Source organism: Charadrius vociferus, unplaced genomic scaffold, assembly GCF_000708025.1.
Source record: "Charadrius vociferus isolate BGI_N301 unplaced genomic scaffold, ASM70802v2 scaffold260, whole genome shotgun sequence".
Lineage (NCBI taxonomy): Eukaryota > Metazoa > Chordata > Aves > Charadriiformes > Charadriidae > Charadrius > Charadrius vociferus.
The window spans coordinates 1,198,110-1,218,983 of NW_009646410.1; the positions used below are offsets into that span (position 1 = coordinate 1,198,110).

General features: G+C 48.1%; 3 protein-coding genes across 3 annotated transcripts; 1 reads left to right on the top strand and 2 right to left on the bottom strand.

The window, feature by feature from the left end:
• Positions 1-5,964: 5,964 nt before the first annotated feature.
• On the bottom strand, positions 5,965-9,595 carry MRPL27 (mitochondrial ribosomal protein L27). The gene is made up of 4 exons (XM_009879625.1): positions 9,574-9,595; positions 7,610-7,732; positions 6,794-6,861; positions 5,965-6,324 (listed from the first exon to the last, which is right to left on the bottom strand). The coding sequence occupies exons 1-4, from the start codon at positions 9,593-9,595 to the stop codon at positions 6,118-6,120; spliced, it is 420 nt and encodes a 139-aa protein (XP_009877927.1). The 3' UTR covers positions 5,965-6,117.
• A 107-nt stretch (positions 9,596-9,702) lies between these two features.
• EME1 (essential meiotic structure-specific endonuclease 1) lies at positions 9,703-14,069 on the top strand. The gene is made up of 8 exons (XM_009880167.1): positions 9,703-10,384; positions 10,465-10,592; positions 10,780-10,872; positions 11,340-11,461; positions 11,706-11,841; positions 12,389-12,504; positions 13,340-13,529; positions 13,893-14,069. The coding sequence occupies exons 1-8, from the start codon at positions 9,703-9,705 to the stop codon at positions 14,067-14,069; spliced, it is 1,644 nt and encodes a 547-aa protein (XP_009878469.1).
• A 3,508-nt stretch (positions 14,070-17,577) lies between these two features.
• LRRC59 (leucine rich repeat containing 59) lies at positions 17,578-20,490 on the bottom strand. Its single transcript, XM_009879636.1, has 5 exons — positions 20,337-20,490; positions 19,914-20,018; positions 19,246-19,318; positions 18,611-18,784; positions 17,578-18,058 (listed from the first exon to the last, which is right to left on the bottom strand). Exons 1-5 carry the CDS (start codon positions 20,475-20,477, stop codon positions 17,814-17,816), a joined length of 738 nt encoding a protein of 245 aa, XP_009877938.1. The 5' UTR covers positions 20,478-20,490; the 3' UTR covers positions 17,578-17,813.
• Between the last annotated feature and the right edge of the window lie 384 nt (positions 20,491-20,874).

Consider the following 20,874-nt stretch of genomic DNA (forward strand, 5'->3'; position numbering starts at 1 on the left):
GTCCCCGGTCGCAGGGATGGAGGGATGTGGGGCACAGCGGGGTTTTCGGCGTCCTCGGGACGGGCAGCAGGTGAAACCGGCTTCTCGGGAGCTTTTCCAAGCTGCTCTTTGCCGAGACACCCGGAGGGTGAAGGGGGCAGGGAGGCCCATGGACCCTGCGGGCCACCGGCTCATTCGCCTCTTCTCCCTTCCCCCGGCAGCGGTGTCCACCTCTGTCTTCATCGTGGCGATCCTCATCCTCCTGCTGCTCCTCTACCACCGGGACCCCATGTGCTGCCAGTTCCTCTGCTCTTGCCGCTTCTTCCAGACCCCCAGCCAGTATGTGAGTGTCCTCTCTCTCCTCCTCCTCCCCGCGAGTCCCCCGCTGCCTCCCGAGCCCTTGTTCCCTTGCGCGGGGGTCTGCAGGACTGCATCGCCGCGCTCCCCTCCTGCAGCCTGGCCAAGCTCGCTGATGGACGTGGGACCTCCGAGCAGAGACGGGCTCTGCTTTCTCCTTATTCCCGCTCTACCTAAGAGATCCAACCACCCAAGCCTGCCTGGCTGTGCTGTTGGGGGTAATATCTGCAAGTCCCGGCACTGGCAGGTTCCCCAGCTCCCCACGCAGCTCAGGAGGGGTGTCCTCCTCCCCCGCCACAGCCGCGTCGGGCTCTGGTTTACAGGGAAAGGGGCCGGGGGCTGGAAGCTCAGGGCAAAGGCAGACAATGCTGCTCGCTACCGCTCGCATCCCCGGCAACTGGCTCTCTTGTGCACAGCTCCCAGGCACCGAGCAGCGAGAGACAAAGCCCTTTTGCTTCCATCTGTAATTTCCTGGGGCTGGCTTTTAAGTGGAGAAGCTGGTGATGGAAAAAGAGCAGCGTGTGCTGCCAGCGCTGCCTTTGTGGTGGTGGCCGCCTGGGGAAAGCTCGGCTTCCAAAGGCCACAGGGATGGCTGCTTGGGGAGGGGCTGACGGTGCCGAGTCCCTGGGAGAAGAGGGGACATCCCGCCTCAGCCAGCTGGGGATGGAGAGACTTGTGCCACAAAAGGCAAATCCAATAGTCCAGCACAGGCTGGAAGACCCCAGCAGAAATCACGGTGGGAATGGGCTGCGCTGGTGGTGTCTCCTGCCTGCTTGGCCGCATCCACTCCTTTCCCTCTCTTCCTCTCCGCTCCCTGCCTGTGGCCGTGTTGAGGAGAGGGCAGGGATGCCATGCTCCTCGCCCTGCAGAACAGCTCCCCCGGGCTGTGCGGGACACGCCGTGAGTTGCAGAGCTTTTGCTGTGCTCGAGCCTGGCTCTCGGGTGGGTGGTTCCAGGAGAAGGCATCTTGCCTTTAGCAAAGGGCTGTGCGGACAGATGGATGTGGATGCGAAGAACTATATATGGAAAGGGAACGTATCTAGGATGTATTTCCATCAGAAAAAGTGAAGCGGCTGTAGTGGTGTGAGGCAGCTTTCAAGTAGTTGTGCTGGTTTTGCTAATCAGTTATTAAAACAAATAGTTGCACCCCCAGCCAGCCTCGTTTCCTGCAGCTTCTGTGATTGCGCTGTAGGGCCGAGACAAACAGTTCCTCAGTCGCTAAGAGCAAAAGTAAATCTGTCATTCCTAGTTCCCCCTGCGAATCCCTGGTTGCTGTGGGAATCTGTTTTCTGATGTCAGAGATGGGGCTTTTCGGAGACCGAGGGACGGCCTGCAGCTCGAGTCCTGGCTCTGGCTCGAGGGGCTGCTCTCTGCGAGAGGGATCCCTGCAGTTGCTCAACACTTTGATGGAGAATCGAGTTTTAACCGGAGCAAGACTGTTGGGGAACAGAACAGTTATCACTCTGCAGATTTGCTTGCTACATTATGCTGAAATTACTACCTCGGTAGATAAGCATTTACAAATTCTGTAACTCTGAGCATGTGACGGAGCTCTTATCTACACTAGTGGAATAGTTGGGTTGTTTTTTTGTTGTCCCTTGAAGAGAGATGGTTCTGCTGAGTCTGAATGAAACCCTGCTCTGGGGCTGCCGTCCCTCCGACTGCGCTGCGTAGCGGTGCCGCCTGGCCCCGGCTCTTTGCCTGCCTGCACTGCCCTGTGAGGATGTGCCCGAGCTGTCGGCGTCGGTGGCAGGCAGGCAGAGGTTGGCTACCAGCGGCGAGAGCCGTGTGAGCCAAATGGGCAGAGGTAGCGGCTCTCCCCCCTTGCCCGGAGTCCCGCTTCCCAGGCTGGCCTGGGTCAGCTGGCTGAGCTCCACTCGCCGCCCAGCGGGATGTGAGGGATTTGGGCTTTGATGTGAGGGATTTCGGCTTTGTTCACGTCCTCCTTCCTGACCCCTCGTTACAGGACTGCCCCCCACCCTACTTCAGCAGCAGCCAGCGGCTGGTGGGTCCCCAGTGCGGAGTGTCACGGCTGGAGAGCGGTGCTGAGAACGCCGGCGTGCAGGTGATGGATGGGTCCCCAATGGGAGCTGAGGGGGGGAAATGGTAGCAAAAATCCTGATGATTTTGGGAAGAAGCTGTGGTTATGGGAAGCCAGGGAGCTCTTGGGGCATAGGGAGAAGGTGCTGGAGAGCAGGAGCAAGTTTGGGAAGTGCTGCCCGTATGTAAAAATCTGCAGGGGAGGGCCAGGGATGCTGCAGAGGACACTGGTGCCCTGAGGGGTGTGGGCATGAAGTGCCAGGCAGGTCCCCCGGGGCTTGGGATCTTGCAAAGTGGGTTGTGGTGGAATTACCTCCTGGGACGGGGGATTTAATCTCTCGGGGTTTGAGGAAGGACACCCACAACTTCGAACCCTGAAATAACTTGAAGTGGCACCAGCCCATGAACTTCCAAGCTAGGAGAGCCGCTGCCACGCTGACCTTTCTCTTCTGGGGTGGGCATTTCTAGGGAGACGAGCTCTTCTGCGTCGGACCCCCCAGCAGCTACCAGCTCCCTTCCTGGGAGCAACCCCGCTTGCCGAGCTACGAGAGCGTGCGGAAGAAAGATCGCCAGCGGGAAATCCATCAGATGATTGCCGAGAGGTTTGGGCTGTGGGCAGAGCCATCCCAGGAGGTGAGCTCTCCCTCCCCGGCACGAAGGTGCTGGCAGAGGCAGGGGGGCAGTCCCCCCTCCGGTCTGTATCTGGGTTTTGCTTCAGCAGTTTGCAGTAGCTAAGGACTCTGTTCTCTGCGATTGCCTTGCTCTGATAGCCTTTATCTCTGGGAAGGGCACAAAGTGTACCAGGAGGCTCCTTTGGTGTACATCTGTGCTGGTTAATGATCGATCTCTCCCAGTGCGTTTGCAGAAATGCCCGTGCCGGGAGGCAGGGTAGAGCTGCTGCTGAAAGGGCAGGAGGCCCTTCGGATCATCTGCTTGGTACAAGCCCAAGCTGGGAATGTTATTTTTAGATCTGTAAGGCTTCTAAGGTTTCTTGCTCCTTTCTCCCTGCAGGACACCTCCTGGGAGGTCCCTCGCTATTGCCTTGAAGTGTTTATGGCTTATTTATGAGCAAGAGGCTTTGCCTGTTACGACATTTAAGATTTGCACTCCCACAATAGAATAGAGAAAAGCGAGTGCATCTGCCAAGTAGGTCCTGCGGCAGCGGCCCAAGAAACTCCTGTTGAACAAAGGAGCCCTCATTGACTAAAGCAGAACAGAAACATTTGAAACCTGAGTAGAGCACTAAAGGTTCATCGGTTTACCTGGATTTTGGGTTCCTAAAGCTGGACCATAAAGTTTGGCATAGTCAGCACTTGCCGCTCGGTGTTTGGAGCTGTAACTCATGATACCTGCCCTGAAACCAGAGCACCAAGGGCAGAGGAGAGTAAAGGCCCCAAGGACAAGTAGTTGAACTGCAATGGCAGCCCTTCCATAACATCCCTGTGCCACTCCTGTCACATTACAGGGACAAAGCTAGCCCAGCTCTGCCAAAATAAACGTAGCAACAGCCCGGAGGTTCCTCTCCGCTGCTGTGCTGGCTAACAAAACTTGGGCAGACGACCTGGTATGAAGGTGCTTGTATAAATCTCAGTAATCGATCCTTGGTGAAAGGAAAACCAACAACAGTCCCGTTTTAACAAAAGTCACAAGGCCAGAAGAGACTTGACAAGTCCTTGAAGGGGGACAGGGAAGAGCAGGGACCTGGCACAGAATAGGGGCGGGGAGCAGGGGGGAATGTGCCTCTCCAGTGGATCTCTGCCCCGCCGCATTGCAAACCAGTGCTGAGCACTCCTTTTCCAGGCATTCCTCTGGCCAGCAGCTCGCTGCTCTGAGGACTGCAGGAGCTGAAGTTCAGGCGGTGGTGGTTGTGAGCCTTGTCACCCGCTCTGTAAGAAGAGGTGGGATAATCTCCTGGTTATTTCTGATTAGCCGTAATGCTCTTCCTTTCTCAATAGATGCCACCTCCCTACGAGCATGCTCTGAGGCATCCTCCAGCTTTCTCAGGAACAGTAATAAGCTCGGAGACCTTGGACAGACGTGGTGTGCCAGACCCTTTCCAGGCTCCTCTCAGCTACCAAACTCAGCGAAACACAGATGTGTAAGGCCCCGGCCTCCGCACACTGCTTCTTCCTGTGGTGTCAGCGACAGAAGTGCCTGTGACATCGTTCTCGTCCGCAAGGAGCGGCCGAACCTCAGACCTCCACCCAGATTCACGATCAGCAGAGACACAGGCAGGTCAGACCCCGCCAGCGGAGACGTCCCTCCCACAGCACCAGGACAATCACGGTGCCACTCGCCCTTCTCTGGCAAACGTACTGTTACCAAAGGCAACGGATCAGCTGCTTCTACACAGGGGGCAAAGCCAAGGTGAAGGTCTGCTCAGCCAGAGCTCCTCCAGGCAGCTGGTGTACCATACCTCCGTGAGGCAAGCGCTGCCCGGCATGCCAAGGATCAGACCTCAGACAGTGGTCGTCTTGTGCTACTTCACTTATTTCTTAGGTTATAAAATGTTTTACTTTATCGGTGTATCAGATGATAGCAGGGGGGAATCCTCACCTGTGAGGAGCAGAATGAATCTGCATCAGAGCATCGCCCTGTGCTCCCACAGCAATGGTCCTCTGTGACTGAAAGCAATTTTGTGTGGACTTCAGATAAAGATTTGGAGAGGGATCAGGGGTTGTGTCACCTGCTGTACGCAAATACCGACCACCGAGATGAACTCTGTGACTGAATATGCAAGCTGGGAAAGGACAGGAGAAGCATGGACAGAATAGCTGGTGATCTCCATGAAGGACGTAAAGCAAAGGTGGACACGCGTGGCTGACCCTGTTTACCTAGTTGTCTTCTGCAGAGCAGACAATCTAATAATACTGACACTGGTGTCCTTACACCACCAATTTTGATAACCTGTTTTCTACTGCAGAGCCAATGTTTCAAATTGTTTACAAACATGTAGATAAAGTGAGATCAGTTTGGCCACAGGGTATTTGGGCTCCTTTCTTTTGAGCAACATAAGCTCAAAAATGTCACGGAATGACTCGGAGAAGACAAAAGGAAAAGTCTTCAGGATTACGGCTTTATGATACGCCCCCAGCCGCTGAGCTCCAAATACCACCCCAGACTTGTGCATCTTACCAGGCATCCTGAAGTTAGTCATGAGCTCGCTTCATGAGCATGAACTTGCCTCACGTGGCTAGTAAATGGAACACTTTCAGATATTTTAGATATTTGAGTTAATCATTGAGGTGAGTTAGAAGGAAAAATCTAGCTTCCTGAGATGCAGAGTTAGGTGCAAGTGGAAAAGGATCTGTCCTCTCCTGCAGTATTTTGAATTAAGATACAAATAGAACAGTAACGTCTAAAAATGAGTAAAAATAGCTAGAGGTAATTATTAGTGGTACAAGTACCGACATAAGAGTGATTGCAGAGAGAACTCATCCAGTGGCACAATGGAACAGGTTCTCTAGAGGAAGTCTGCTCGATACTAAATGAACATAAGTAACACATTTTATGAACAGTCAAGACCTTCAACAGCCCCACAGTGTTTATTAAATACTCTTACAAATACCAGCAGGTGACCCCAGTGCCTGAACACTGACCAGGTGTGCTTTAGGAGCAAGAAAACAAAGTCCTAAACTGGTGTCTTCCGAGCTAGAATATTCCTGTCCTCGGATGCCAGTCCAACTGGAGTCGTCTGTCCCAGCTGCTCCTTCCCATCCATCCTTATGTGACGCGGGAGGCTCAGAGCATGGTGACCAGTTTAAAACTCCCTACTTCTGTAGTAGGGACAACATTGATAAAAGTTTTATAAAGAATTGCTCCTTTGGGTAGACAACAGATCATCTCCCTGCTCTCGGTGCTTCGGGGCAGAGGTACATAGACCTCTTTGGTATATCTCACTATCCCATCCTCCAGGGCATAGAGTGTCTTGTTACGGCCCATCCCCACCTGGAAGAGGATGAGAAGTGTTACAAAGGAAAGGCTGGAGGTCCACCACTAAAGCAGATCCGATCATTGGTCTGCCTTGTTTGATAGCCTGGCTTCAACAGCATCTGTTGCTTTGTATTTTAAAATAAAAGAAAACCACACTATTTGCTTCCAGCAATCAGTATGCAATGGTGCTCACTACAAGGCAGGAGATATCGATTCCACCCTGAAGCACAAGCACCCAGTTAGGTTACAGACGTGTTTGGGGATATCCACAACTTTCCGTCCTCTCCTCAGTCACATGAGCACAGGTGTGACTCTGAGTGGGCTCTGTGACTAAGAAATACCGGGTAACGAAACCCAATTTCAAGATTATATAGAGCATAGGGAAGAGCATTAAGAAGGAGCCTGAAAGAGAGGAGGCACTGAGTACAGGACTTATGGGCTGCTGTTCTCTGACGACCAAAGAAGAGATGGAAAAACAACTTACATGAGCCCCTGGATGCCAGCGTATCAACCGCTGTGTCGCCAAAATGTTGCCTGCATGCACAAATGCCCCTGCAATAGAGTGACAGAGTCAGACTGCAGAGAAACAGAGCTCCCCGAAGCCCTGGCAGAACACAAATGGTTCCAGGACTTAAAAACCCCAGCTTTCTGTGGGAATTTTCTAAGGAAAAATGACTTCGAATGCTAAAAGCATCTAAACAAAAATGCTGTTAACAGGAAATAAAGGGCAATTGATATATAATAGCAAAAAGCAATTCTAGTCTTTGAAAATATTACTTCTAAGGTACAAGGCATTTTCTAGTTACTGAAGGCATTTGTTTTATTGCCTTTTACACCAATATGTTTTCATCAGGAAAGCTAATAATTATTAAGTACTCAGCTGCAAGAATCTGTACTTTGGCATCTGCTAAGCCTCATAATTCTCCCCTTTGTAAACATCCAAACGCCCAGCTTTTCAACACAGCGTGGGGGGAAAGTGCACTTAAGTTATTAGGTGTCCCACAGCGTACCCTCCTCCCAGGCATTCCAGAAAGGCAAAGTTAGAATCAAAGTTCGTCTTCTGTAAGCAATTTCGGCTGGCCACTCGCAGGCCCATCTGGGAGGGAGGCTGACTCACGCTGCCCTCCCACCAGCTACTCTGGATCACAAGGTTTCGCTGAACCTCCCCTTTCCTTTCTCTTGGAAGAGCACCCCTGCGACCTCCTCCTGAAATGCTCAACAACTAACACCCATAACAGGGGAGAAGCTGTGAAGAACCCAATGAAATGCAGATTAAGACTCAGTGGATACTCAGACCTACCTTCTACTTTTTTGAATCCATAGCGTTTCCCAGGGCTGCGGCCACCTAAATTTTTTGAGCTGCCCCCACTCTTCTTAGAAGCACATCTGACAGCAACCAGGCTTGTTTGGGGAGTAGTTAGAACTAGGTTGGGAGCAAGAACAACAACTGTCAGCTGAAAAAAACCCTATTACGCACACTTTCTTTTTTTTTCAGATTTAGAAGATGTCAGTTAAGACAGGCTTTCAAACTAAATGCAAAAGTAAGCCCTGGGGAAAAAAAAAATTACTTCCAAGACAACTCATAATTAAACTACCATGGCCTAAGTCCCCTGCAAAGAGACCACATCTCAAGTGCTGCTGCTGCCAGGGAGGAACGAAACTCTTGGCAACGATGTTAAAGGACATGCCCAAATTCCTGTTTCAGCAAGGCCTTGTACAGTGAGGTACAGACATTACTGGGTGCTTTGGATTGGCCTTACATTGCTTTGAGAAAAGACAAGTTGTGATCTCTGTTTCAGTTTCCCCTTCAATCAAATGGCATTTACTTACACAATAACATTTTGAAATCTTACAAACGAGAAGAGTCCAACTCAGGACAATGTATAAGCATATACAGAATCGCGATCCTGAACATACTAATTGAAGCACTTTGTGCAAATCTTTGAGTTACAATCAGGACAAGTCAATGAAAAAAATCAGTTATTAAGGACACCGAGTGTCTCCGGAACACAAAATATTATTCACACCACAAACTTCCTTAAATAAACAAACAAGACACTGACAGAAAACACTGGTTTTCTTATCAAGAAAGGTGACCCTCTAGTGAACTTCTCTCTGTAAAAATTAATTGAGATATAATTAGTTCTTTTTAAAAAACTGTTCAGTACCTCCTTTCATGCAATTAGCAGCCAAATCCAATTTTTCTGAATCCCTCTATTCAACCTCTTAAGCAGCAGGTTAGTACGGAAAAGCAGTTATCGTAACATTCTTCTTTTCTTATCCTGAGTAAAACCACTGGATTAATTTAATCTTAATTAAATTATTACAGATACTTAGTGAGCTAGAAATACTATTGAGAAAAGAGAAATTACTCTATAAAGAGACATTAATTTCAGGAGCTAACCCATTAAGTAAAAGAAAGGCTCTGAGACTTGACAAACTACAGGGAAGCAGGCTAAGATGAACGAGAGTTATGGTTTCATATACACAAATTCTACAAAGTTATAGTCCAATTAACTTTTATAAAAAAAAAAAACCTCCAACAGGTTGATTCCAGGGTTATATGTGGCGTTGCATGAAAGAAGCTTGCTAACAAAAAAACATGAACCTCAAAGCATCAAACTTGCAGGGAAAAGCAGTTATCTAGAGAAGAATGAGACAAAGTTTGTAATTTGACTGAAGTCACGTTGGCAATCAGTGGAAAAACTTCATCATTCTGATGTTCCACCAAAGAAACTATGAGGTTATTTATGCCTGTAACACTTCTAGATTAAAAAAGGGCATTTTTAAAGCCTCCTGACTATTGCACCACACAAGAAGAGAGCGGCACCCCTTGCTGGTTGGTCTCTACCTAGCGCACATGAATACTGTTTTTCCAAAGATAGTTTTTTTCACCTTGAGGGCAGTCAAGCAGCAACACAGAGTTTGTGCACTCCCTATCCCTGGAGGTTTTCCAGTCCAAGGAGGATAAAGCCCTCAGCACCTCGGCCCCAGGTCACGCTATAAAACACCTGAGGCCCCTTCCCACACGATGCGGTAGGGCTAAGGCCTGAAACCCTCCCCATTTCACCACAGCCCCGCCTCAACCGAGCCGCCACCTGAGGTAAAAGCGAAGACCTCCATCACCGAACTATCGGCAGTGATCTCCCCCTGGACCACCCCTTCCATCGGCCGGACCCCTCTCCCCACCCCACCCCACCCCACCCCACAGAGGGATAAAGCTGGAGGGGAGGTGGGGGGGAAGAATTAACCCCCCTCACTCACACAGACGTCGCAGCGCCGCCATTTTCTCGAGTGCCTCTTCCGGTGGGAGGGCGGGGCGCGCGCGGCTGGCGGCGCGCCGGTCTTGCTCCTTCCCTCAGGCGCCCGGGCTTTACCTCAGGGTAAAGCGGGATGGCGGAGAGCGGGCCGAGGACTGAGGAGAGCGATGAGGAGCTGCCTACTTTAGCCTCCCTGCTGCAGCCCTCGCTATCGTCGCTGCCGCCCAGCAGGTTGGGCCACCGGCTGTCCTCGTCTCCCGCTCCCAAGCGGCCGAGGGCGACGGGGCTGGTTGTGGTGAGCAGTGGGAGCGAGGACGAGGAGGAGGAGGTCGTCCCTCTGCCCGAGAGGATCAAGAGGAGGGCTTTGGAGCACCCCTACCCGGGCGGTGGGGATGCAGCAGGGGGAGCTGGCCTTTGCGCTAGCGGTGACCTGTTGGCACCTGGCAGCAGAGGGCCGCAGGATGCCCTGGTGTCGTCTGGAGATTTGTCTTGTGGCAGCCAAAAAGCGAGGGGTGATGCTGAGAGGCCCTCCTTGTGCCCGCTGCCAGCCTCTCAGTCTGACTCTGCAGACCAGCCTAGTATGCCCGTGGTAAGCGGAGCAAGCCCAGAAACATCCCCCCCTCCCAGGAAGTCAAAATATAGTCAGAAGGAAAGGGAGGCGATCTGCCAGGCTGCGTGGCAGAGGAGGAAGGAGCGAGAAGCACAGAGGAGGCAGCAGGAGCAGGAAAAAGAGAGGAAGAGGGCCCTTGCCAGGATGCTGAAAGCTCAGCGACCAGGGGAGTGCCAGAAGTACATAACAGTGGTACTAGATCCAGGTACATGTCCTCACAGCTTTTATCTGCCTTATATTGACTCTCAGTTCTTGCTGCGGAGGCCTGACACGCGTCAATTTCAGTTCTCTTACAGGTAGAAGGTGGTGGACAGATCCTTAGTGCTTTGCAGACTGCAAATTATTCCTGTGTGGTTGAGAGTCAGGCTGTTCCCTGCAGCATCACCTGGAGGCGAAAAAATGTGTCATTTCAGGTGTGCAAGCAAAATCTCAATGTTCTTGCCCTTTTATTCCTGTTATTTGTACTCATTAGTAATTGTATTTAGCAACACAAGTAAACACCCTCTGATCTTCTCCCTGCCTCAGAGGTCTGAGTGGGAGCACCATTGAGTGAGTGAATTATAAACAGGCTGTTGGTGTGGCTGTTTGTTTTTTGGACAGGTGGAAAATGGAGATGAATGGACAGAAGAACCAAATGTCCTGATTCTGCTTTGCTTGGAGAAGTTTTTGTCCATGGTTCACAACTACAAACAAGTGAGAATGTTTATGACTTTTGTGCTCTCAAACATGCCTTGCTGTAAGGGGGGTGTTTGTCATCCCCCTTATGGGGGGGGACAGGAAGGTTTTGATGTGGGATGGCAGGAAGGTTTTGATGTGGGATGGAGCCATGGTTTCAGTAAGCCAGAAATCTGGCTTTAGAAGCCATTAGTGGATCAAAACCACTAGGGTTGTATAATGCAGAGTTCTGACAAATTTTCTTTCCTAGTTACAGTTTTTCACAGATTTTTTAAGAGGTAACATTGTCAGATCAAGTGGGATTATTTTTTATATATTTCTGCCATAACTTTATACTAGACCAATATTGCCTGCTTGCCCCTGAAGAGCCATGTGAACAGACTTTTTCATCTGCAGACCCAGCTGCAGAATCAGAGCCGTAGATTGCTGCGCTTGCATGTGTGACTCGGAATGGTTTAATGCCCTTTTTCTGTTGATCTTTGCAGGAGGCCAAGGGCTGTACGGCAGGACAGAAGGAGACCCTAGAGAGCTATGTAGATCACGTGATGGAGAAAATGCCTGGAAAAATTCTGGCACTGGCAGTAGCTGAAGTAGAAAATTATTTCAGGTTAATTTTTTTCCCCTCCAGACATTTCTATGTCATCTCTAGCCTTGAAAAAGGCTTGCCATAGGTGTTTACATTAATTGCTTCTAGCAAAGACTGGAGTATAAGAGCTATTCCCACCCAGAACTGCTCCGCTATTTGTTATACAGAAACAAAAGCAAAGGTCCATCCGGCCTGTCACCACAGTGACCAATGGCAAATACCTGGGGAGGAGCATGAACTCCCAGTCTTACTTTACTCTTCTTAGGTCTCTCACAGCTCAGTCAAAAAAGAGGCTGCAACAGGCAGCAGCGAGTGGAAACCAAGAAGAGGAACAGGGGAAACGGAGAAAAAAGAAGGTTAAAGATTCTGACTTGGAGATAACCAGAATGGATGTGGAAGAAGTGAGTACCTTTAAAACAGGCATATAGCCATTGTCTCTTATTGTCTGCCATTGTTTTAACATTTGACCCAATCACATGCTTTTTTGGACGGGGACATTCAGCCTTCGTTAGTCCATGTGTCTGTGGATAGAGCTCTTTGGATTCAGTTCGCTACTGTTCGGGTACGTACCTGCTCTCCCAGACTGACACGTCTCGTTCACCTTGATCCTGGGCAGTGAAACGGCAGTCTTAGTCAGCATCTCTCACCCTTCGTGGCCTGCTGGCAAAGCACGTCAGTGCTGCCCTGGGCTGGGTGCACTGTGTGCAATGAGAGCCTGCTACTGAGGAGCTTCAGCAGCTGAAATGGCGCTAAACTGATATGAACTGACAGGAGACAGGCTGCCCCTAAATACTTCAGTGCCTTAAATGAACTGTTCCCAAAATGGGGAGAGAGTGGATGTTCTTGTCCGATAGTTAGATGTTGTGACCCTTTTTTGTTTCAGACAAGAGTGGGGTTTAATGTGAGAAGACCAATTGTTACATTTGTTGTTTCCAATAACGTTTACAGGCCTTGGCAGATCTGCAGGTGTGCAAACAAGTTCAAGTCAGCTTGTTTGAGAGCTGGGAGGAGCTAGGAGAGTTTGCCACTATGTTCACAAAAGCTGTGGCTGAAGCACCATTCAAGTGAGTAAGCAGATGAGGTTTGGTCATATCTTTGGAGAGGCTGCAATTTCACAGTTACTGGGAGGGAATAGCAGGTACACAGCTGTACTTCTGTACAACACAGTATAATGATTTTCAAAGGGGCAGGCGACACAGAGCAGCTGTTAATGCAGCTCCTTCAGCACAGCGTTACCTTTTGGAAACTGATGTCCTGCCTGGGGAGGGGTGAGCACAGACCCTGGTTTCACATTGGAGTCTTGACATCACGTAAAGCTCTTCCAGTCTGACGTTAGGAGTAGGAAGGGAATGCAAGTAGGGTTGGGCTCTTACAGCACCAGCTTTTCTTCTTCGGTATGTAACCAAGAGAGACGTTACTGAGAATGAACCATTTAGCTGCTTCCATTGATAAGGAAGGATGGCAGCATGTTGCACAGCGATAGCTTTCTTAAGCCATCTTGTGCAGTCTCACACAATCCAAGCATTCCTATCACAGCAGCTGCTGTACTTCACGTCGTTAAAAATGACATGTAAAAGTGGTTTTTTTATGGTTGACAGTCAGAAAGTGAATTCTTCTTTACCACTTTGTGTACGTGTTGGCTTGTGACAGGATTGCCTCCAAGTACAGGACTGTTTCTTTTTCAGTAAGAAATTTGCATCTTAAACAAGGAAATTGGTAATACATGTAAAGAAAATAAGGTTAAAATTTTTAGCATTGACTTTGGTGCCAACGGAGTCTATAACAGCATGGAGTGAGAAATGGCGCTCTGTCTCTGGCTACATGACAATAGATGCAGGAATAGGATTTTCTTTATAGCCTCATTGTCTCATTTGCTTTCCCATCCTTTGTGCTCCCTAGGCGAGAGCGAGAGAAGACAGGGTTCTCTTTCTACGTAGAGAAGGGGTCATGCAGAGGGGTGAAGGTGGATCGTTCCGGAAAGGGTCTCTTGGAAGTTTGGAAGAGGCAGATACAACAATTTAACCGTGTCAGCCGCGAGATGGCTGAGGCTATTGTGTCTGCCTACTCTTCTCCTCTGCTTCTGACCCAGGTAAGGATGCCTCGGGAATACCGAGTACTGTGTGCAGGCAGCCAGCTAATGTAAGGAGTGGAAGAAATAATTCAATTGGTATTAAATTTGGCACAATGATTCTGTATGAGCTGTTTAGTAACGCAGGGAAGGAACTGATTGCTTGGCACCCATTGCTTTGGCTTTACAGAGCATACTACTGAGGGAGCAGTATTGGTTCTGCATCAGCCTCTAAGCTCACAAATGAGATCTGGGGAGAGACCAGGTGAAAAATGAACATACATTGTGAAAGGGTAGAGCAGTCATGGGTGCATAGCTTTGATTATTTTTTTTAAGCAGTGGATGCAAATGGATGATATCATTGTTCTTTTGCGTTGCTTTTAGGCCTATAGCAGATGTTCCTCAGAGCAGGAGCGGGAAAACATGCTGGCTAATATCCCTGTGCACCGTGGTGATGGTGTGACGGCCACCTCCCGGCGGATCGGACCAGAACTCTCCCGACGAATCTATCTGCAGATGACTTCCCACGATCCTAATCTCTATTTGGATTTCACTGGGTAGCCCCAGGCGATGAGGATTTTACTGTTTGCTTGGCTTAAGTATTCAGCTTCCTTCTGGGAAGAAGTGCTGAGACAACAGAGTCATTGATTCTGGTTTAAAGACTTAAAACATATTTAAATTTTGTTGTAGCAGAAGAAGGTTGGATAAAAATTGCTGATTGGCCGGAGTTTACACGAGAAAGAGGGTGAACATCCTCCATAAGAGCATGAGTTGGACACAGCTTATAGTACTGATAGTTCCTTTTATTTGTCTTCCTAGAAAATAACTAACTTTGAATAATAATAATAATGATATTTGCTTCTTAATATGCTGTCTTGAATATAGACAGGTATGTAATCTGTTGAAAGGAATGCTTTGTACTGGTATCCTAAACTGCAAGTAGTTATCTTCTCCCTCCAGCGTGAGAAATCCTAATGCTAAAGCAACGTGGTGCTGCCCCCCTAGCACCTGCTCTAGTGAGGTGGAGGAACTTTACCTCACAAAATAGACTCTCAATTTTCCGCTGTGGCAGATGGGAATGAGTAAGACTAATTTTCAGATATAAATTTAGACTGCCCTGATTCAGTCTCCAGACAGCTTAATCTATAGAAGGTCTTGAAATCTGATTATATGCACTGGAATTATGAGGTCTAAACAGTTGGCAGAAAAAGCTTTCTTTTAATTAGATTGAGGAACACACTTGCCTGTCCATGAAGCCATTAGCACTTGTGTGCACACAAGGACAGTTGAGGTCTTTTGCAACAGCAGCACTTACTGAGATGAGTCCTGAGAATGAATTAAACGGCATCCAGTGCGGGGACATCACCCTTTGGAACCATGCTGCCTCGAATGAAAACACGCTCATCCGTTATGCTGGCTTTGGGCATTCGGCAGGAGCCCTTGCCTGGCCAGGAGCACGCTTCTGACCTGAACTTACAAATCTTACTAGCCTGGCATTTGCGAACGTAAGCAGCGCTCTCCTAGATAGCAAAGCAGCAGAGTCCTGCCTTCCACAGATCTCCTCTACCAGCACACTCCACAATACTAGGAATATCCCTTTCCAGTGTCCCATTTTCCACCTCTATTACAATCTTTCCTTAAAATTCCCTTTAGATTGCCTCCCTAAAACTAGAATCTCTTACCATTTACATATACACAATCCTGGACTTCTCACCTTGCACTTTTACAATAAGTGTAAACACCGCTTACAAATTTCTCTCAGAATGATGTGTTACCTTTCAAAGGTTTCCTTTAAGGGGTTACTTCCCTGGGCTACAGTCCACTCTTCAGGAGGTGGAACTACTGGCCCTTTTAACATGCACCCACCCTTTTTCCAGGGGGCTGTTTGAGGTAATAATCCACACCTTCTTAAGTCTGTAACAGATTGGATTATCCCCCACAGATAATTTTTAAGATACACATCATTAATCTCGGGGATTGGTACACCTTCCTCTCTTCCCAGATACTGGAGAGCAAACAACACTTCATACGGACACGCTCTTCAATCTTTAACAATGCTAAAGGCAAGCATTTGGTCCATGGTAGCTTGGTTTCTACTATCAGTTTGCATTCATTCTCTTGACCCTGCTTTGAGGATGCCGGGGGGCTGTGTGGCGTATCCCCAAGGCTGTGCATACTAATCTCATTATATCCTTCCTTACTTTCTGGCAAATTCATTTACTCCCAAACATCCACGAATTTCTCAAAAGTTGGTCACACAAAACTTGAGTCCCCCAATAAGTTTCAGAATGTCTCCCATCCCGTAGGACCCACTTGCCTTCCTGGGTTTTTACACACCCCATCTTTTGGAGAGATTTAAAATTCACGTTTCAGCATTTTTTTCTAGAGCCACTTCTTTTGCCTGGTCGTCAGCCAACCTATTACCTCTGGCTTCTAGAGTATTCCCTTCTCGTGCCTGGCCACATGCACCACTGCAATTTCTTCTGGACTAATTCTTTTTCCCTAGAAGAGACTAACCCTTGTTCCTTCCATATTTTCTCAAAAATGTGACCCAGCCCAAAGGCATACTTGGAATCTGTGTATATTGTTCCATTCTCCCCTTCCAATAGTTCTAGGGCCCATTTCAATTCCCCTGATTGCCCAGGATCTGTACCCTTTTCCCATTGCTTTGGTACTTTAGGGTGCACATGCTTTCACGACCGGTTAGCCTATCACAAACTTGATTCACATTTTTCACCTTTTAAGGAGTTGTTTTTTTAAGCTACATAGCCCTGCTCATGTCATCGACATACAAAATGGCTGAAGCAAATCAATCCCTGAGTTCATCTCTCACCCAGTGTTTCCGAACATTTCTGGATAGTAAGCAAGGACCTTTTAAAGAATGTGATGAGTCAGATACCAGAAGCAAAGCCTAAAGAGCCTAAAGCTGTTTCAAGGAAGCTTAGAAAACATACATACTGCTAAGCGAGAAACCGCCAGCCTTTCCTTCCTTTTATCTGATATTCAAGCTGTTGCTTTTTTCTGCGTGGTACTTGGGGAACCACAGTCTTACCAATAGGTTACAAAAAGGTGAAGGCTTACTGCTTCAATAATGACCTTGGTATGAAATGCTATAGATTATTTCCTCAGGGCACAGCTCTTATCAGCAATAATCCCAGGTGTCAGAAGAGATGGAGTGATTCTAGTGACTCACGTGGGATGTCTCAGTGGAGTCTGTAGCATGGATATTCTCTGAAACCTGCACGTAACAACATGTGTACACTTCGTTTTAGTACTCACAAAGCCCTTAAGGATATGACAAACTTCTGTTTCATTTTCTCTTTCTGAAAATTATAAATAATTCATAGGCCTTTGCACAGGTGAGTTTTCTTCTCTAGGTGCAAACCGCCAAACCTCCCAGCCTTCCCAACAGCCCCAAGGTGAAGCCCTTCTCTGCCTGATGCTGCCACAGTGCCACCCAGTGCTGCCTGCCACTGCTGCAGCCAGCAGCCGGCAACAGGCGGTCAACTCGCCCGCTGTCTCTCCGTGGGTCTCAGTCACCCCCCTCTTACCCCCCTCTTGTTGCAGACGCAAAACCAGCTTGCAGACTGGCCACAAGCCTTTCCTAAGCAGAAGCCGTTTTGTTGGCACTAGCTGGTTCTACTTAATCTAGTCAAAACTCATTACTGTGTATACTCAGAAATTATTTTCGGCTGTTTCTAAAAGACCTCATTAAAATTCAACCAGCATTAATAAACATCCAGTTCAGACAAATTGCTGCGAAAACTGCTGTATTGAAAATTTTCAGCTCCTTTCAATAGTACATCAGCTTCTTCACTCCAACATATGGATACGCAGCCATCCTACACACTTGTTATTGGTCCTGGAGTAGGCCTTAGTATATTATTCCCATACAGCCATATCACCAATTTTAGCACAAATAGGAATGAGAGCAAGGAATGAACATGTATTACAAACCTTCTACCTCCAGGATAGAGCTACAGCTACCTAGATAACACAAGGGCTGGTTTTTTCCACTCCTATAGATCGGCAGCTTTCTGGATCTCATAATCTAGGTAAAAACCCCTTGGAGGTAAGAAGCGTTAACAAGTTTAAGTTAACGTGGGCAAATGATGGGAGTTACAGGCCAACTGCGAAACATGCACAGCAAAGATGATCTGAACAATAACTGCTCTGTGTGGAGTGGACCAGCAAACCAATGCTGACTGAGTCAAAGCAGTTTCATCAGAACACAATTCCATAGGAATTCTGGCTGCGTAGATGGTGGAGGGAGATGCTGATGAAGCAAGTGCCCATCCAGGACAATCACTGCTGCGAGTTCTGTTGTAGCATGTTTTGCAGGGTTTTGTGGTTTTGCAGAGCGGCTAACACGTCCTCGTAGAGAGTGTTCACGCTGATGCACAGAGGTTGACGTTGCAGCTCTGTTAGCTTGCAGGCGGCCAAAGTACAGAGGACGCACAGCAGCACAACGAGCAGGACCCGCAGCACCGACCGCGACCAGGAGTGCTTGTGCCGGGGCGGCTGAGGGGGACGAGAACCGGAGGCGGGCTCTGTAACGAGAACATTTACAAGACAGAGACCGTGAGAAATTAAATATCTTTAAGAATCTATATTCAGAAACAAGCTGTTCAGGTAAGATACTTTAGCCTCTGCTGCAGTCGCTTTTTTTGACGTTATTTCATGATGAATGAATTTTCATCATGATGAATTTTCATCAGTTAATTCTGGTTAATATATAGACACACAGGATCTACCCGTTGAGGATGAAAAGTTTCATATTTAGTTTCATGGGCAGCGGTGTAAAGTGCCTCTGTGTTGCAAAAGATCAGGTTTTGCACATATAGTTCAGTACATTTAAAAAGAAATGTGTGGAGGGAAGTTCTCCTTAGGAACAGCTGAAGAACTTGTAGCTCAGCAGCTCATTGGGAACACAGATGAAGGGGAAAAGGGCACAGCAGCTGAGATTATTAGAAGTCCTACAGGTTTCCCCCCCACTCCCACCATCTCCCAGTACCTGGGCTGCATAAAAGCCAATCTGGCACCATCACAATGTGATGAAGGTGAAATCTGATGCAATCCCACCCAAAATGCGTACTACTTACTTCGTGTCTGCACAGTTTCTTTTTTAGTTTTCTTTTCCATCTCCTGTTTTGCAGCTTTCTGAGCATCATACTCCCGTCTTCTGCGTTCCTTTTCTTCTGCTTTCTCTCGCTTCCTCAGTTCCCTCTCCTGAGCCTCCTTTGCTCGCTGTTCTGCTTCACGCTTCTTCTCCATTTCTGGGGATTAACAGGAAGTTTTTTTCCTTTTATTTAAAGGGTTGTCATTGCCTTCTTCCTTATTACCTGCTTATCTGTTCCCAATTGGAATGAGGAAACAAATCAAATAACTATCCTCCTTTTTTATCGCTGGTTTTCTTTTTTTTATTTAATATTGCATACCTTGCATTTTGCTCCCTCAAAATTAGGCTTCCCTTAAAATAAATCCTGTGCTCTTCTTTCATATTTTTATAGAAAACCTATAGTGTATTCCATCTAAAGAGATATTATTCAGGCAAGAAATGACAGAGTTGTCATCCTTGGCTGTCTTTCTCCCTCCAGCTCTTCTACCCTACTACTCGCAGAGTCCTCAGGATTTTGACAGTCACAAGTATGAGATAGATGGCAATCAGTACGTCTGGGCATGTAGGAGAGATCAAGAACAGTCCTCAGCAGAGAGCATGTAAGGACTGTGTGCTTACCTCGCTCTGCTTGGAGCTTCCGCTGCCGTTGTCGATCCTGCTCAGACTGGATCGCTTTCATGTGCTGCAGTACCTTCAAGGTCCAAGAAAACAACCTGAGGTCTCTGCAGAAGGCTCATTGCACAGTCCGTTCAAACGCAAACAGCTGGGGCACAGCTGGGGACAGTCAGCCAGGGCTGACCACCCACCCTGACTTACCCCTGCGGGATGGCTCTAAAGAGAGCTCACGCCTCCCCACGTCAATCTTTGCAGTTAAGCAATAGATCTTTCCATTAAAAACCAAACCTGCCAAATGCATGATAGCCGATACAGAGGATCGCAGAACACTTATATTTATGTGAGCCTATAGTTTGCCAGAACATCTGTGATTTTTGTACTCTGGACTGTAAGCCTAGACATGGATTATATTGTCTGATTATGCCTCCACTTTCTTGGCAGCCAGCATTTAGTCCTCTCTTAACTCCACTAATGGAAGAGAATTCTACTCAGCCCAGTGTTTGCTCTCTCCAGCCACAGAAGTGGTGAAGTCAGTGGGGTGAACACGCACCTCACTGGCTGAAGAAACTTCACACTGCTGCAGCAGCTGCCCAGCTTGCTAAGCAAAAAGAGGAAAAACCACCCCCGACAAAGCGAAGTAAGGAAAAAAGGAATAACAGCAGATTCCTTACCTTGACAGCAGCCTGTTTACACTGCTTCTCATCCAGACAGTCTCCTGCTACTTTAGCTAGGACAGGATCCAGGGGATTGTCCTTCAGATCCAGCCACTTCAGGTTCTGCAGAAAAGAACGATAAAGCGCAGGCTGTAAGAGCACAGTAGTCTTGCGATTATTTACAGGTCCAAAGGAGAAGCAAAGAACTACTTAGTTTCCACATGAATGAAACAGGTAGGGAAAACAAGCAGAGAGCTTGAGCAGAGACATTTTCAATAGATGTGAGAGAATTTCCTCTGAGCTGCGGTGCAGAGCCAGCTGAATTTTGGAATGGGTAGTCAGCAGGAGGGATGCTTTACCGGAGAAATCAACTTGAGAAGGATCACAAGACCCTGGGCTGCATCCCAAAGCTTTACGTAACTGCCCAGCAAACAGTTTTACCTTGAGCTGTGCAAAGCTGACTGGCAGGGTGACTAAACGGTTGTTCAGAAGGTCCAGGTGCTGCAGATTGACCAGGCGGCCAAAGTCCAAGGGCAGCTGTTGAAGCCGATTTTTACTCAAATCCAGTTTCACCAGGTGCATCAAACTGCAGAAGTCTGACTAAAACCCAAACACAGACAAAACCCAAAGTTTGTCAGCACCTTTATGAAGGAACCTCAGCAAGGAGTATGTGGAGATAGCCTGTGCCTTACATATGCCACGAATCCTTAACTTACTACAGAACTGCAATGGAGGAAAATCACCCGTCTCCTTTCCTCAGAAGAGAGGGGTAGAAAACGGTGGGGCAGATAAGACAGACAGACTGACAAGGTGATGTATGGCAGTACAACTGAAACAAACCCGCTCCTCCACTGCTGATGAAACTGGTCTGTATTCACGTGGGGATCCTCCGGCAGGAAGATGCTGCAATCTTCACGCAGTGCAAACCTTTTCTCTCTCCTGCCTCAGCCAAACCTGCCACCAGCGCTGGCCCGTCCCG

What these genes read in the sequence shown, in the direction of transcription:
- MRPL27 (XM_009879625.1), bottom strand. Translation starts at nt 9,595, where the DNA reads ATGGCGGCGCTGCGACGTCTGT. An exon ending in TGGATTCAAAAAAGTAGAAG is followed by an intron (nt 6,862 to 7,609) that starts GTAGGTCTGAGT and finishes ACTCTATTGCAG; the next exon opens with GGGCATTTGTGCATGCAGGC. An exon ending in GCTGGCATCCAGGGGCTCAT is followed by an intron (nt 6,325 to 6,793) that starts GTAAGTTGTTTT and finishes ATCCTCTTCCAG; the next exon opens with GTGGGGATGGGCCGTAACAA.
- LRRC59 (XM_009879636.1), bottom strand. Translation starts at nt 20,477, where the DNA reads ATGCACCTGGTGAAACTGGATTTGAGTAAAAATCGGCTTCAACAGCTG. An exon ending in GTAAACAGGCTGCTGTCAAG is followed by an intron (nt 19,319 to 19,913) that starts GTAAGGAATCTG and finishes TGGACCTTGAAG; the next exon opens with GTACTGCAGCACATGAAAGC. An exon ending in GAAGCTCCAAGCAGAGCGAG is followed by an intron (nt 18,785 to 19,245) that starts GTAAGCACACAG and finishes GTTAATCCCCAG; the next exon opens with AAATGGAGAAGAAGCGTGAA.
- EME1 (XM_009880167.1), top strand. Translation starts at nt 9,703, where the DNA reads ATGGCGGAGAGCGGGCCGAGGACTGAGGAGAGCGATGAGGAGCTGCCT. An exon ending in GAAAAAATGTGTCATTTCAG is followed by an intron (nt 10,593 to 10,779) that starts GTGTGCAAGCAA and finishes TTTTTTGGACAG; the next exon opens with GTGGAAAATGGAGATGAATG. An exon ending in TGGTTCACAACTACAAACAA is followed by an intron (nt 10,873 to 11,339) that starts GTGAGAATGTTT and finishes TGATCTTTGCAG; the next exon opens with GAGGCCAAGGGCTGTACGGC.